Source organism: Schizosaccharomyces osmophilus, chromosome 3, assembly GCF_027921745.1.
Source record: "Schizosaccharomyces osmophilus chromosome 3, complete sequence".
NCBI lineage: Eukaryota > Fungi > Ascomycota > Schizosaccharomycetes > Schizosaccharomycetales > Schizosaccharomycetaceae > Schizosaccharomyces > Schizosaccharomyces osmophilus.
Window position 1 is genome coordinate 1,371,763 of NC_079240.1, and position 16,499 is coordinate 1,388,261.

General features: G+C 37.5%; 7 protein-coding genes across 7 annotated transcripts; 4 read left to right on the forward strand and 3 right to left on the reverse strand.

Moving 5' to 3' along the window:
• Window positions 1-702: 702 nt before the first annotated feature.
• Window positions 703-975, reverse strand: SOMG_04648 (Schizosaccharomyces specific protein; the record flags this gene model as incomplete). Its single annotated transcript, XM_056183427.1, has 1 exon — window positions 703-975. The coding sequence occupies one exon, from the start codon at window positions 973-975 to the stop codon at window positions 703-705; it is 273 nt and encodes a 90-aa protein (XP_056039543.1).
• A 1,253-nt stretch (window positions 976-2,228) lies between these two features.
• On the reverse strand, window positions 2,229-2,491 carry SOMG_04649 (uncharacterized protein; the record flags this gene model as incomplete). Its single annotated transcript, XM_056183428.1, has 2 exons — window positions 2,229-2,306; window positions 2,378-2,491. 2 exons carry the CDS (start codon window positions 2,489-2,491, stop codon window positions 2,229-2,231), a joined length of 192 nt encoding a protein of 63 aa, XP_056039219.1.
• A 1,046-nt stretch (window positions 2,492-3,537) lies between these two features.
• Window positions 3,538-5,012, forward strand: cdc1 (DNA polymerase delta small subunit Cdc1; the record flags this gene model as incomplete). Its single annotated transcript, XM_056183429.1, has 2 exons — window positions 3,538-4,690; window positions 4,759-5,012. The coding sequence occupies 2 exons, from the start codon at window positions 3,538-3,540 to the stop codon at window positions 5,010-5,012; spliced, it is 1,407 nt and encodes a 468-aa protein (XP_056039217.1).
• Window positions 5,013-5,097: 85 nt separating this feature from the next.
• msm1 (mitochondrial methionine-tRNA ligase Msm1) lies at window positions 5,098-6,723 on the reverse strand (the record flags this gene model as incomplete). Its single annotated transcript, XM_056183430.1, has 1 exon — window positions 5,098-6,723. One exon carries the CDS (start codon window positions 6,721-6,723, stop codon window positions 5,098-5,100), a length of 1,626 nt encoding a protein of 541 aa, XP_056039765.1.
• Window positions 6,724-6,916: 193 nt separating this feature from the next.
• Window positions 6,917-7,271, forward strand: SOMG_04652 (uncharacterized protein; the record flags this gene model as incomplete). The annotated part of the gene is made up of 3 exons (XM_056183431.1): window positions 6,917-6,930; window positions 6,989-7,034; window positions 7,116-7,271. The coding sequence occupies 3 exons, from the start codon at window positions 6,917-6,919 to the stop codon at window positions 7,269-7,271; spliced, it is 216 nt and encodes a 71-aa protein (XP_056039042.1).
• Window positions 7,272-7,655: 384 nt separating this feature from the next.
• On the forward strand, window positions 7,656-8,828 carry pvg2 (Golgi 4,6-pyruvylated galactose (PvGal) biosynthesis protein Pvg2; the record flags this gene model as incomplete). Its single annotated transcript, XM_056183432.1, has 1 exon — window positions 7,656-8,828. The coding sequence occupies one exon, from the start codon at window positions 7,656-7,658 to the stop codon at window positions 8,826-8,828; it is 1,173 nt and encodes a 390-aa protein (XP_056038906.1).
• Window positions 8,829-9,446: 618 nt separating this feature from the next.
• On the forward strand, window positions 9,447-16,385 carry mak2 (phosphorelay sensor kinase Mak2; the record flags this gene model as incomplete). The annotated part of the gene is made up of 1 exon (XM_056183433.1): window positions 9,447-16,385. The coding sequence occupies one exon, from the start codon at window positions 9,447-9,449 to the stop codon at window positions 16,383-16,385; it is 6,939 nt and encodes a 2,312-aa protein (XP_056039092.1).
• Window positions 16,386-16,499: the final 114 nt, after the last annotated feature.

Below are 16,499 nucleotides of genomic sequence, written 5' to 3' on the forward strand. Positions count from 1 at the left end.
TGATGAAACGGCACCATATCAATGCATAAAAACGAGTTGAATCATAAGCATGCAAGCTTACAAATTCAAACAAATCGATCTTAATACCGCTCATAAAGTTTAGAGAACTCCCAACTACCATCCTGTCAGCCATGGGTAAAAACACCATTGGTCCGGGAGACAGAAGGAAACAGGAGCCTCTTGCCATTTAGGCAGAAGCGAAAATAAAACAAATTTTTACATTCTAAAGTAGAAGCAAAAACAAAGAAATCCTGGTACTTGCAAAAAATTTTCTCCTCCAAGCAAAAGAAAAAAGAAAACCCTCACAACTATATCCTAAGTTGCATCCGATTAATTTGATTAGTGTCCACGGCATCAACAACCAACAAGAATCCAGCGCAAAATAAAGAAAAAAAATGAACAAAAGCAATAAAAAAGATCGAAAGCGCAGAAGAATCAATACTTCTTATATCATTACTTACACCACAAATGTCCCCATACCTCCATCCTCAATGCAAATACAAATTGCTCGAGGAACTCTTGACTTTTCAATATACTTGGCAATGGCAGATACAGCAAATGAAATAGAAAACGTCGATAAATTGCAGACAATATTATTGACTCCTCTCTACTAGAGGTATTTATAGCCATATTTATAGCCATTGAGAAACTCGGGCAATTATTTACATTCAGCAGAAGATGCTAAGGGCATACTGTGAGAATTTAAAGAGACATGACGGAGCAAGCAACAGCAATCATGGCGATAACGAAGGCACCAGAGCTGAAGTTGGTAAGAGAGGCAGCGCTGGAGCTGGAGTCAGAAGCGGAGCCAGAACCACCAGAAGTACCGTTGGTACCGTTGGTGCCATTTGAGCTGTTGGCTTGGGCAGAAGTAGAGTTGCCGAAGGGAGCAGTGCTGTTGGCAGTGCTGTTAGCAGCTTGGACGGCCAAGGCCATAGTGACAATAGCGGCGATAGCGAGAACACGAGAGTACATTATGAAAGGACAAATAAATATAATTTGGACAAAGTCAAATAATTAATTATAGACCTAAAGTTGTGTAGGAATATAGTAAAGTCCGAAGTTGATGCTGATTCAAATGTTCCGATCCTACACTCTTTATATAAAAAATTTCTCTTCAACCCTTACCCTGTATAACGCATGACGTTTCGTAAGTTTGAGAGGTCTACAGTGATTGGGCCACCAGCCCCTCCTGTAAACAAGTGCGATAAGCCACATATTAAGAATACCTAACTTGCGAAGCAAACAAATGGTATTTTAATTCCGAAGGCTAATAGTTCGACGGTCGATTGGGTTCTAGAGTGGAAAACGAGCAGGAACAAAGTTTGCTTAAATGAAATAACAAACAAACAACACTATCCAACGAGAGATCGTCCTGCCCCATTCTGTAAGGTGGGGTACGGCCAACTACAAGAGTTGGAGTAAAGAAAAGAGATGATAACGGGGGATACATGAATACAACCGAAAGCACGCACCAGATTAGAAACAGAAACAGAAACAGAAACAGAAATAGAAAACAAAACAAAACAAAACAAAACAAAACAAAACAAAATAAAATAAAATAAAATTGAACTACAATCACTAGTTACAGATATGCATGGAAATTAAAAAATCGAAATATTTCATTACGAAAAATTCTCAATCTATAGATATTCGTCTCGTCCTATTCGACTAGTCTATACGAATTGATTGTTTGATTGTTTGCGTTGCCCACAATGGTGCAAAGATTGCAGGATCAAAACAAGTTTCGGTGTGACACAATCGGGAACAAACTATGTTTTGACATTTAAAACAACGATTGGCTCTTTTGTATTTGTTGTTGTTTACATGAGTAAACCTTGAACTCAACCCGCGAACCTATCAATGACTTAGGTTGCAAAGAAGGTTTGAACAACACCAAGTTGTGTTGCTTTCTTTGTTTATGTTTATGTTTTTCTTAGATTGTGAATTGTTTATTTTTGTTTTTTGTTTGTTTGTTTATAACTGTACAGCAACATACACAAGCAGCGAATCGTGGTTTCAAATGTTTGTTTCCGCTTGTTTTCCTTTGGGGCTTTCCACCAGCGATTTGTCTCTTGTGTCACTGCCCATACAATGACATTGGTGGACTGAATTTTTCAAAGCAGTTATTGTGGCTTTGGAGATGCGTGTCCGGGTGTTGTTGCATGTTTCTCTCCTCTTTCCAAGAAAAAACACGAGGAACCAGGGTGGAGTCTCAAGTCACCAAGTCACCAAGTTGTTGTAGCAAGGTTTTCCTCATGAAAATGAGGAGGAGAGATGGAGGCACAAAATACTCTATCGACTCTCTAGTCTCTCTAGTTCCTAAAGGAAATCCTCCAAATCCCCCCAAATATGACTATAGCTAGCTCATACAAACGGTATGCCAGTCCCATCCTCCTTTCTTCAGAATTAACCCATCATAACTAGGTAATGTAGGTGTAGGTATAGGTAATCCATTCTTGATGACTTTCGGAGTCTTTAAACATTCCATTACGATAAAATGAACAATTCAAAAAGTCACAAACTTGATTGAATCAAACCATTCTTCCTTCTAGAAATCTTCTAGAAATCCAAGTGGTTTTGCATGGATTCCATTCTTTGCATCTTCCGTCAGCATGACTCGCCACTGTCCTAATTGATTTTTCATTCCCTTTCCTAGCACGACTCCCACGAGAGTCACGACAGATGGACCAGTTTCTGTCGGCTACAGAAAACAAATTTCTTTTATCTGAACTTGGAGATAAAAAAATTTGATATCTGAAAAAAAAAAAAAAAAAAAAAAAATTCGGTAAACGCCCTTCGTTTCCACTGTGGCAATCTCAACCTTTTGCTGCAAACATCAAGCTCATCTCATCTTTAGGTGTACATAGCACACTCACTATCCTAGTACTTCGCTATCCTCGTACTTCACAATCCTCGATACAACGAGCCCCATTGCTCTTTTGAAACCATTTACAGAGGCATCGTTTCAATGGCGTATTCTTAATTTCCATTGTCTCCCTATTGTGTGCTAAATGGTCCATTGCGTGGATTATCCCAACTGCTTTTGACGTTTAGCGTTCTGGTCAATAGTAGGGATCTTCGATATTTTCTATACTATGTTATATCTAGACGTGTTCAACCGGTCTTTCCTTCCTTGATCCTTTTTATTTTTCGTTTCAAATCTTTCCATTCTTTTTAGTTTTGTAAAACATTCTTGTTTTCGAATTCACCGCGAAATATAATCACAAAGAGGTGTGCTTCCTCGACTCCTTCTACTGCAGGTGTTGTTTACACACCCACACACGGTAGGACGAGGTGCCTCTTTTTTTTTCCTTCTCTCCATTTTTTTTACCTTTATTCCTCGGCCCTTCTTTTCTTTTCTTTTTTTTTTTGCATTTAGAATTTTGAGTTTAGAATTTTGAATTTTCGTTTATAATTTCTTTTTTCCTTTTTGTTTTCATCTCCAATCCAATCGTCCACATTCCTTGATTCCAAGGTTTTCAAGAAACGCTTTACATTTGCTCTTTCTAATTTTTTCTATTTTCCTTCTTCAGCATGTCTGCTGTTCGCACTTCTGTGCCTTGTCAAGAACTAAATCGACTCCAACTCGACTTACATCAGCAGACCTTCAGTCAGCAATATTCAAGCATCTACTTTGCCCGGCTAACTGCTCTTCGTCCAAAAGTCGTCCATGCCGGTCGCAAGAGATGGCCCAACCATCCCGAACTGAGTCGCGTTTTGGATGTACGAAATGATCAAAACTGCTGGGTCATCGGTACCGCCTACATGACCTCCAACTTGAAGCCAAATGTTATGGACGATGTCACTCAACTTCACACCATCGTCACCGCTTCCGAAAATTCTCCCTATGTCTCTCTCGAAAACGGCGACGCCAACGATATCCAATATTCCCTCGAGGACAGCTATGGCCGTGTCGATTGTGCTGGTTCCATCATGTACGACGCCGGAGTTGTCACCGGTGTTGTGATGGCCGCTCTTGGTCATGAAGATGAGGCTGGCCGCTTCGTTGTTATTGACGTGTGCTTTCCCGAAACCATGCCCCCAACCGACTCCATACCAATGTCCATCGACCGGAAAGAGGACGCTGCTCCTGAATTTTTAGCCGTCGTCAGTGGATTAGGTCTTTCCAACGACGGTATTGAGGGAATCGGTCTGCACCAAATCGTCGACTACCTTCGGGGTGCTCTTCCATCCATGAGTTCTTCCTTTGATCCCACCTCCATCAAGCGCTTCATGATCCTTGGTAACTGTCTCGCTCCAGCTATGGAAATCTCCGATTCCTCCACTCCCTCTGTTCCGGTTGGAAAGAAAAAAGTAAAGCGTTATGGGTATGATACGTCAAGCTATAATCCAAATCCGACTATACAGCTAGATGCCTTTTTACATCAACTTTGTTCCGTGGTAGATGTAACCCTAATCCCTGGTCCCTATGATTACAGTACAAATATCCTTCCTCAGCAGCCTCTTCATCCAGCGCTCTTACAAAATGCAAAAGCATGGATTGGAAGTTCCCTGCAAACAACTACAAATCCTACTTGGCTTTCTATTCATAACAATCTGACGCTTGCAAGCAGTGGACAGAATATCGATGATCTTCGTAAATATCACCCTTACAAGTCCTCCTTGCAATTGATGGAAAATACCATTTTATGGAATCATATAACCCCTACTAGTCCTGATACTCTATGTAAGTTGTTTTCTTTTGTGTTTTTTTCTCATATTTTTCTCCTTCCATTACTAATTATGAATTTTTAGGGTGCTATCCATTTACTGACCGAGATACTTTTGTCATGGACGAGTTGCCAAATCTATATTTATGCGGAAACCAACCAAAATTCGGTACAAAAATGATCCAAAGTCAGTCCAAGTCCGTCCGACTCGTATCCGTTCCAGAGTTCCGTAAAACTGGCATTATAACGTTAATTAATCTCAAGAACTTGGATGTACGTGCATTAGTATTTCCTCGAAAATCAGACATATCTGAAGTGACCACGCCAAACGTTGAATAATAGTAATGATTAGATTAATAACGTATGGGATACCTAGTTCATGTACCTAGTCTTTGAATGAAAGTTTCGGATATTGATGAATTTATTATGAATGCTGGTGTCTTTTTTGAAATAAATGATTTTTTTGTTTTTTCCCAATATTAAATTGAGTAGCAATGAAGGTATCCTTTGTGTCTTTAAAGTTGCGGTTTTCTTTAGCAACGCCTAATTGATCCAAAAGTTCTGATGACTTCTTGGGCATAATGCTTTGAAAGAGTATAGCACATATCCGTAATGTATGAGCTGTGAGCATCAAAACATCTGTTCGAGCAGGCGAATCGCTTTCTAAATTCCAAGGCTCACTTTCTTGAAACAACTTCGTGACCGAACGTAAAGTACTTTGTATGATTTCAATGAAAGCATGCATTTGTCCTTGATGTACATAAGCGGCACAAGCGTCTGGTAGTTGAGAAAGATGATTTATAAATTCTTGATGTTTGTCTCTCTTAATCGAAGAAGACCAATTTTTTTGAGCTTCTTCACTTACATACAGTTTTTTTGATTGTATTCTGGATGTAAGCACACCCAAATTTCTTCGTAAATCATGCTCGTAATCTTTTTCTAATCCTTCAATCTCAAAGTTTGAATCCGAAGTTAGTCTCCCTTGTTTTAATAGATAGTACTTGACAATCTCCTCCCCGTAGTTCTTTATAAGTTCAAAAGGATCCACGACGTTTCCAAGGGATTTTGACATTTTCACTTTATTCCTTGTCCAATGTGAATGAACGAGTATCTGTTTCGGTAAAGGAAGCCCTGCTGCCATAAGAAAAGCAGGCCAGTAAATACAATGAAAGCGGACAATGTCTTTTCCTATTATATGGACATCAGCAGGCCATCCTCCACTTGCAGGGTCTGACGAGGTCCATGGATATCCAGCGACGGTTACATAATTTACTAAAGCATCTAGCCAAACATATATGGTTTGAGAATCGTCGTTTGGAACTGGGATTCCCCAAGATAAGCGGGAGCGAGGTCTCGAGATGCTAAGGTCTTGAAGGCCAGATTTTAGTTCGGACAAGACCTGGTTATGGTATATGGAAGGCTGAACAAAATTGGGTTGTTGTTCGTATAATTCGATAAGTCGTGAACGAAAGGAGGAGAGCTTAAAATGATAATTCATTTCACTAGACCATTGCACCTGTTTCCCTGTTTCTATTGATACTAGCTTTTCTTCACCCGTCGTTTCGTCCACGATCCGCTGAAGAGCTGACTCGGGATAAAACGTTTCGTCGCTCGTAGAATACCAGCCTTCATGATGCTGGAAGTCGATGTATTCTTTTTCTCGTAGCTGATTCCAAAATCCCTGAACAGCTGCTGCGTGTTGTTGATTAGTTGTCCGAATAAAATGGCTATATGGGGTATTTGCAAGGACAGCTAAGTCCTTGAATCGTCGTGAATTTTCAGCACAAAGGTCCAAAGGATGCTTATTTTGTTCTTGGGCAACGGTTTGAACTTTTAGTCCATGTTCGTCTGTGCCAGTGCTGCTAAACACCGGTCGGTCTGTTCTTAAAAGTTTTTGAAACCGAGCAATGGAGTCACACAAGACTAAACTGTATAGATGGCCTAAATGGGGTGCGGCATTTACATAGAAAATAGGTGTTGTTATGAAAAAAGGTTTTGTTAAAGACTGCAAACTAGGAACGGTCACCTTGAAAGGACCCTTTAAAAACATAAAGGAAAATGTTGTAGTTGCTTTGCGAAGACAGATGGGCCAAATCTTGGTGTAGTACCACACAATAATAAGAAAAAGAGACAAGAAAGAGCTTTCAAATATACTAATAATAAACAGGACCCTGTTTAGGTATGAATTTGTCTACGAAACGCCTTTTTAAGATTTAGAGGTTCAGTCTTTGGGATAAATTTCAATGAAAGGAGTCTCGTAAGCAAACCCTTTTTAAAAAGAGATATTTAAGGGTTCCTTTTTTTTATAAGTTTAGTAAAAGAAGTATTGAAAGATTATCAAATGCACACATACAAAAGAAGGTACTTTGTTGAATAAAAGGAAAATTGAAATAAGGAATGAAAACATTGTATTTTACATGGATAATTCAACAATTTTTTTAGATGGATCTGTGCGAGTTAACGACTATGTATAACGGTATTCTTTACAGCTTACAAACAGCATATCAAATAAATACTTCTTTCAATGTTAAGAAAAGGAGATTATACATAAGCACTGCTGAAAGACGGTTAATTCCGAAAAACACAATCCTTGACTAAATATACACATATTTTGAACCACTGAACCTTTTCAAGAAGAATTAGATAGATATTTTAATTATCGTTATTTAGCAACAAGTATTTACAACGTTAGTGTACAACTCCTTTATTATGTGAAAGACTTTATTTCCATTCCTTAATTGTTTATTTACTATAGAGCCCTCTTAGAATACGCTATTTTACATCAAATAATTTGGTATTTCTCGCTAAGCTTAGATGTTGTCTAAGACATATCAGTTCACTTAACCCACACCTTTATTTTTTTCCAAGGAGTCAGCATTGTGAGAGAGAAAAGAAGTATTCCATAGCGTATCCATCAAATTTTACAAAATTGTGGATATTTATGGTTAATTAAGGCGGGTGGGTTTTCTTGTATGCTCAAGTATGGACGCTGGTAAGCCCCATTATGGACTTGTTATATGGAAACTGCTAAAGTTTGCTATTCCTTTCATCCTTATTTTTGCAGTTATACTTGGTTTTTTTAAATCTTATGGGATCGACAGCTTTTCTAATATTCAACTTCGTCTCCAGGAAAAGCCGTTTATCTATGAAGAATGGGGTGAAAATGCATTTTCGTACGCTACCGACCGTAATATAAATCCTTACCAAAAAGTTTCTTGCGTGAATGAAGTAGATCGGAATGGAGGATGCGAGCGCCTTCATTTTCATGAAGCTCATACTGGGTCCGATTTCCTTGAAGGTCACGGTCATGACCCGACGGCCAAGATAATTGAAGACTGGAATTACAAAATCCCAAGAATTATTCATACAATAATAACGGATGACAACACGTACTCGTCTCAGTTTACAGAATTTGAAGTCGACATCCGTTACAGACATCCTGACTGGGAATATGTGAAATGGTCGGAAGAGAATATGGAAAGATTAATTCATAGGAACTTTCCTTCTTTCCTGAATTCATGGAAAATGCTCAACCGCCCGGCTAGACATCAGTGGGCAACATTGATGGGTCTTTACGAGTACGGAGGCCTTTGGGTTTCTCGTTCCTTTCAAGCTCTAAAAAACTTTGATCATGCGATCCAAATTGCTGAAAGATCTGCTTTACTTAATTCTAGAAATTATTCTAATCCCAACCTAATCGAATATCACCCTTTATTCATGGCTCCAAAATCTCTGAAGTATGATTTTTTTATGGCCTCTCCAAGACATCCTTTTGTTTTGTCACTAATCAAGGAACTTTACGAATCAAAAGTACCAGAATCTTTATTGAATAGACGTCTCTTTCAAGGACTTTCAGAATTTTCAAACTTTATGGCATTGAACTCCACGAAGATGTATGACAAGACATATATCATTAAAGAATTTTATCTTAAAGACAAGAAGAAATTTGTGGAATATAATCCGCATATCATCAATCTCCCTGACCATGCTTTCGCTACTAGTTGGTCTCATCATTCGGACGCAGGATCATCAGACATCTGTTTCCTTGACAATGGTATGTTTGATCCTCAGTATTGTGTGGATAACGTTCTGAATATGAAAGGAACTGAATGGGGCGTTTTCTGGTTACCAGTTTACGATCTTTTAGGAATCTGATTATTCTTTCTTTCTTGCATACGTTTACTTTGTTTAATTATAATCATTATCATCAGCTTCAAAGTCCTTTTCTAGGATAGTCTACCCCTTGTTATCATTTTTTCTTTATTAATTTTGTTTCCTCCCACATTTGCTTTTATTTTGTCGTGAGGATTCCTTGCAATATTTCTGTCTTTTTTTTTTTTTATTTTTTTGTTCATGAACATTATTAGTTATTTTTTATTATCAAACCCACTTAAATTCATATTTTTGTATTTATCAATACGTATGTTGAAACATTTAAGTCTCATTTTTTCCATAGTAATTGTAATCGGGTTCGATTTCCTTCAACCTGCTTATTGAATACTTTCTTTGACGTAAATACAAGTCTATACTCCATCAATAACAGTTCTTGCTAAATTCAACCATTTTATTTTTGTTTTTGTTTACTCATAAATATTTAGACTTTGCAATCCGTTAGATATCTTAATTTAAATACCGCCGTCGGCGATAATCGGCAAAGCGTAGTATTATTTACGTGAATTACATGGATGACCACTTCAATTCGAAAGGATGTAAAAAATTTGTATTTGGATTATTACCCTATATTAGTATTTTTTAAATGTGAAGTAAGAAAAAATGAGTGGTATAGAGCTTTTGAATACAGCAATCGATGCTGCAGTTCCAGAGTTAAGCGATTTTACACTAATTTCAAAAAGGGAGAAATCAAACCCTTGTTCTTTATTAACGGCAATATTTATAAAAGCACTACACAAGGCAACGAAAAAAAAAGTTGTCCTTAAATTTTCCTTGCAAATTGCCAAGCTCGAAAATGAGTACTTTCTGTTGCGTCAGTTATCGTCTTTCTCGAAAGGCGATAGCTATGCCATACTTCCAAAATACAGACTCCTTTTAAATAAGTCTGTGGGAGTACTCGTATTTGATGATCCTGGCCCTGATCTCGTGAAGGATTGGTTGTCTGATTCGCGTCCCGTGGATTTACGGTTATTTTATAAATACGCTTTGGCAGTATGTCACACGCTATCTTTTATGCATGATAAACAGTTTGTTCACGGAGAAATTCGTCCAGACTCTTTTCATTTTAACACCGACAATCCTATTCATGCTAGACTGTTGACCATTGGAACCAGTGTTTCACCAATTCGTTTTACATTGTCATCGTTAAATTGGCAAAGGCTATACCAGGTTGACGATATTCGCCATAAGCTCCAGTTCTTTAGTCCAGAACAAATTGGCAGTGTGAGTCGACCATTGGACAGCCGTTCCGATATTTATTCTTTAGGTGTTGCATTTTATGTCTTGTTGACAAAGTGCTACCCTTGGGGTGGAAAACCAATGCGCATAGTTCAATCCATACACACTCGACAGTTCCCTTCAGTCTTGTCCCGACGCCCGGATTTACCAATAGCGCTTGATAATCTTATACAAAGGATGACCACCAAGTCTATCGAGGAACGCTATAGTGACACTGATGATCTTTGTGCTGTTTTCTACGAGCTTTTGTTACACCATTCAACTTCTCATAATCCGGTTAGTCCAAAACTCAATGACTCTCTGTTAAATTTTAAAAGTAAAAAACAATTGAGTTTCCCTAAACTTATCCTCTGTAATCCCTCTGATTACGTCCGAATATTTCAAGAACTGGCTTGCTTTTCCTCAAAACGCGAGGTTTTCACAAGCGGAAAAAACATGTTACGAATTAAGAAAAAGCATTTGTTCAAGAATTCTTCTGTCCAAAATGAAGCTACGTATTGTCACATTCTTACTGTTACTGGTGAAAGAGGCTGCGGCAAAACAACCTTGTTAGAATCTATTGCAGTGGAGGCAAGGAAGTTTGGTTATTTTGCGATGTGTTCTTTTCAAAGTATTCACGCTTCTCCTTTTTCTGCGGTTTTTAATTGTGTCTCACAAATTTTACGTCAAGTGCTTCGTGAAGAGAGGGAGACAGTTATAAATTATTTTTCTTCTCTTTGGGAGTTTTTAGGAGAAGAACTTGTCTACATGGAACCATTATTTAAATGTGTTTCAGAGCTCAATTACCTTTTATCTCCGAAATACAATTTTCATTGTAAACATGAAAATTATATAAAATTAAAGCAAAGAGATACTCAAGAAATAAGAAGTGCTAGTGGTTGCTTGGGTTTTATTGTCTGTCTTCTCGAAATTTTAAGTTTCACTTGCCGCATAAGATCTACCATTATTGTTTTAGATGATCTCCATCTGGCTGACAGTTGCTCTTTAACACTTATTCGTGGCATAATAGCTCACAAATTACCAATCTTGATGATATTGTCCTGGGGTGATCATCTTGCTATAGATAATCTTCCGCCGTATATTAATGAGATGCCGCAGGCTATGGTCACTCATATAAAGATGAAGCCTTTTGATCAAAAACATATAACTAATTTCTTAAGTTATTACTTGCGGTATCCCACTCAAACCTTAGACCCTTTAGTTCAGTTAATACAGGGCGTAACACGTGGGAATCCTTTGATTCTAAAAGTTGCTTTGAATATTGCTCATACCAATGAATGCTTTAAATTTAACGAAAAGACCAATTCCTGGTCATATGATCTGGAGTTAATAAAGCAAAAATTTAAAACTCTGCCTTCGTTTGAGTTACCGCAAGTCATTTCGAGTTATTTGGAAGATGCATTTCCCGAGAAAACTAGAAAGTTTTTAACTTGGGCAGCTTTACTTATTGCGCCCTTTTCATACGAGTTCTTGCGCCTGGTAACGCAACCTCTAGGCTTATTTATCCCCCTAGTGGAAATACTTGATTTTACTCTTCCGATTTTCAGATTTTCTGGGAATGGAATTAATTGCAAATTTACTTCTGGTAATTTACGGGAAGGTTTTTTGTCAAGTATTAGCGCAGGGCAGGCAGAAACGATGCACGCTCACATAGCCCATGCGTTGATTGAAGGAGAAGCAAAAGAGTTTTTCAAAAATGATGGTGTTCATCATATCCTAAAAGGTTTGGGCGTTATCAAAAAGTCCTCAAACACAAAACCCTACATTTTGGCGATGCAAATTGTATCTGACCATTTAGTTCAATTTGGAGCGTACATGTATGCTAAGGAACTATTGAAGGCTTGTTTTTTTCTTTTACCAAAGAAACCATCTTCTCTAGGTCTCCTAAATAGCCATGAAATGGTAAGGCTGCGGATCGGTATAGCCATGTGTTATTGGTGGAACAAAGATAATAAACATTCTTATGCTATTTTACGTAATATAAACTTGGAAACTGTTTCCATATCTGAATACCTTCCGGCATTGAGACTTTTGGCGAAAATTGAATGTTACCAAGGCAGATCGGAAAATATTATCGAGAAAGTCATTACGATTTTGGACCGACTGAATTTTCCATTCGAGAGAGATTTAAACGAAGATGTATTAAACAGGTTATTTGACGACTTATCTTCGAAGTTTCTTTCGTGCAGCTTTGAAGTCAAGCGCCGCGAGCCTATTGATCCAGAAAAGATCAGCATAATATCTACGTTGCTTTCTGATATCTACTTTATTTTGTTCAATGCTTCCCAAGAGTATTACTATTATTTTTCTTTTCTACTTGCAAAACTTTACTTGGAGTACGGCGATAGTTCTCTTAGATATTCGCTCATCTTTTTGGCTTCATACAGTTTTGTTAAGAGAAGGAGACCAGAAATTTTTTTGATGGTTAATGAACTACATTTGTCAGTTCATGCTGTACGGGGGAGAAGTGCCAGCATTCATGCGGAGCTTTTACATTGGATGATGCGTAATGAACTTGATATGTTTCAGGAAAATCCAAGTATAAGAAATTTAACTTTAGAAGGAATTTTACTTCGTTGCGTTATTTTTGGTGACAAAATATATGGTTCTTATGTGTTGGCACGCTTGACAGCAGAACGACTTTTTCGTGGAGATCATATACACCAACTTTTGCTTGACCAAGAAAATGCAGAAACATTATTACTTTTATGGGAGGTTGAAAAACCATTCAACCATTATCTATTTCTTTGTCGAAACGTATTGTTGGCACTCTTTGGTCTGACTAACAATAATGACCCTAATAACATTCTCTCGACAAATCAGAAGTCTCAGGAATCCTTGTCTGAGGAGTTCTTGTTTAGGAAGCCGTCTACTTTTTGTACTTGGTATTACTCGAGCTTAATCTATTTATGTACATTATTTAAACATAACGATTATGTGGTAGATATTGCTTCAGAATTTCTAAAAGTTTCGGACTGTAAGATACTGGAACAATTCTATAAACTAGTGAGAGGATTTATTGGGCTTTGTGCTGCACAGGTTCTGTACAAGAAACAAGACATGTCTGAAGACGAGAGACACAAGGTAACATTGTTGTTAAGCAATGTTTTGGATGCAATGAAGGATTTTGCTTACAATTACAAATTAAAAAGTTACTTATTATGGGTTTATTTTCTGCAAGGTATGATTTACCGAAACGAGGGAGATTTTATGAGCGCGGCAAGAAACTTTGAGATCGCTATAGATGCCGAGCATCAAGGATTCTCTAAAATAGAATTGGCTCTATTGTTTGAAGTTATCGGTGAGTTTTATTTCACGGCTTCTTTCACGTATCTTTCGAAATCTTATTATTTACGAGCTCTTAACCATTATAGAGACATAGGATGCTACGGCATTGAAAATAGGGTAAAGGAGTTGCTTTCCGAAAAGTTTTCTTTTTCACTTAATCAACCGGTGTTTTCATCTAAATCCACGACGATGGATAGTGTTTTCCAAGAAATACCCGAGTTATTTCAGAAAAAAGACATCAACGATTTCAGTCTCACATCGCATGACTTTTTATTTCAGAAAAAGGAAATTGATTTTCTTGCGAGTTGCGATACAAGTATTGAGCGCAATGAAGGCGACAAGGAAATTTATCACAACTATGAAAATGAGGATGGACACTTGGATATTGTTTCTCTTATATCGGTCATTAAGTGCGGGCAGCTTTTGTCAAGTAAACTAAGACTTGTGTCTTTACTAACTACGGTCATAAAACTGATTATTGAATATTCTCAGGTCGATTTTGCTGCAGTAATCTTACAGAGTGACTCTCAGTATGTATTATCAGCCTTTGGTAATTCAGAGTATAGTGAAGCTTTAGAGCCGTCTCTACCTTTAAACGAATCAGATATTAAAATTCCGGAAAGCATTTTGTCAGACGTTTTCACCAATGCACGCATGGTTACGCTTGAAAGTGTATCGAAGTTAGAAGATGACATTATTATAAAATGGCTTCAGGAAGAGCACAACTTGAATTCTTTTATGATTATACCATTGCAGTTTAAAGACAGTGTAATAGGTGCCTTATATCTTCAGCTTCCCCGTAATTTAATGCACCTTGGAAACGTAATATTTCTGAAGCTTTTGTCTCAGCAAATTGCGATAAGCATATCAAATGCTCTTCTTTTTCAAAACCTTCGTCGAACAATTACTGACAATGTTACGCTGATTGAATCTCAACAGCTTTCATATCAAACGTATAAGAATATTGAAGAACAATGTATAACGTTATTGGATTCTCTTCCCTGTATTGTTTGGACTTTGGACTCTGAAGTAGGAGAAATAGAGTTCACAAATGCTTCCAAACATGACTATTTCGAAACGGTGGACATTAACGGGTCTCTTAGCTGGAAGAAATTTATACATCCGGAACAACATGCATTTTTTCAAGAGAAACTTGAAAATCTAAAAAGTGAGGAGTTTGGTGAACTTGAACTTTTCTTGAAAAAAAATGGCAGCTTTCATTGGCATCTATGTCGTGGTTTGCCTCTGCAAAGAGGTTCGTGCAACACGAAATGGATTGTAGTCTGCATAGATATTAATGATGAAAAAGAAGCCAGGGAAACTGCTATACGTGCTGTGAATTTGAAGGCAAATTTCTTAGCGAGTATGTCCCACGAATTACGAACACCTTTTTCAAGTTTTTATGGTATGCTTTCATTACTTAGTGATACCAAGCTCAGTGATGAACAGCATGATATTGTTTCTACTGCTAAACAAAGCTGCACTTCATTAGTCCAAATCATTGACGACTTACTAAATTTTAGCGAGCTAGAGTCTGGGAAAATAAAACTTGAACCTAGCAAAATTTTTGATGTCGAAGAAAATATTGCGGACTGTATTGAGCTAGTATATCCTTCGATAGCAGATAAGCCTGTCCAAATCTCGTACGATATTTACCCAAATGTTCCTGCTCTTTTGGCTGGTGATGTGGCCAAACTAAGACAAGTAATTACAAATCTTTTAGGAAACTCTGCCAAATTTACTAATGAGGGTCATATTCTCTTACGTTGTTCGATGAAAGATGACCCAGAATTGTCGGAATCTGATTATTATTTATATTTCGAAATTGAAGACACTGGAATTGGATTAAAACCAGATCAGATGAAACTTTTATTCAAGCCTTTTACTCAAGTTGATGGTAGTACTACTCGAATTTATGGCGGTTCTGGTCTTGGACTATCAATTTGCTTAGAAATCTGTAAAATAATGGATGGCAATATTGGTGTCAAATCTGTGTATGACGAAGGATCCACATTTTGGTTTTACGTGCGATTAAGTAAAGTCACTTTTGAATTATCCCGTGAACATTTTAAGGAAAGTCATCAGAAATTTGCTGGGATAATAGATGAACTGAAGTCAACTAGAGTGTTGGTAGTTGAGTCGTTTATCACTACAAGGTCCTTATTTAAGTCACTGTTTTCTCTTGCTCATTCGAAAACAATGCAGTTAACGAAAGACGTTGAAAATGTTTTGCTTGAAGCACAACACATGAATAACCCTTATGATTTCCTTTGTATTGAGGCTTCTAACAAGGAATCGGAAAGCCTAATAATAGAGGTTTTAGCCAACCCGCTGCTTCGAGACACTTCACTGATAATTTTAATGCCTTCTTTACGACGAATCAAATTTAAATCAACGGTAGGCGTTGATTCTTTCGTTGCTATTCTTGACAAAAATCAGAATCGCGTTTCGTACTTAGCAGAACCTGTTCGATTATCGAAACTAATTCAGAACGTGAGCTTTTTGTTAACCAAAAGGGCCAATCACGGAAAGTTTTCCGATACTTCTAAACTCCAAGTTTTTACCCATAAGCGCACAAAAGAAGTATTTAATTCTGAGGAATTGCGAATATTGAGAACGAAGGTTTCTCTAATAGCGGAAGACAATTTAATTGCTCGGAAGTTGTTAAGCAAGCAATTAATGAATTTGGGACTTAACGTTGAGACTGTAAATGATGGACAAGAATTAGTCGAAACGGTCAAATCTAAACCATATGGGTATTATGGTATAATATTTGCTGACTATCACATGCCGATCTGTGATGGAGCCGAAGCTGTTAGCAAAATCCGAGCTTATGAGAATACCCAAGACGTGGATAATTTTGTCCCTGTAATAGCTCTTACAGCGGATATCCAGAAGTCTGCTAAGCAGAAATGTTTAGACGTAGGCATGAACGACTACCTTACGAAGCCTTTTACCCAGCAGCAGCTTCAGGGTATGATCAGAAAATATTTTCTGCAAGAACATGTTTCTTGATTTCTTTATTTTTTGGTATTTTTTATTAATTAAAAAGCTTCATTGCTTGAATTACGGTTATTTATAAGTTACAATAAGGAAGAGTGGTAAATCATTATATTTATTGGGATATAT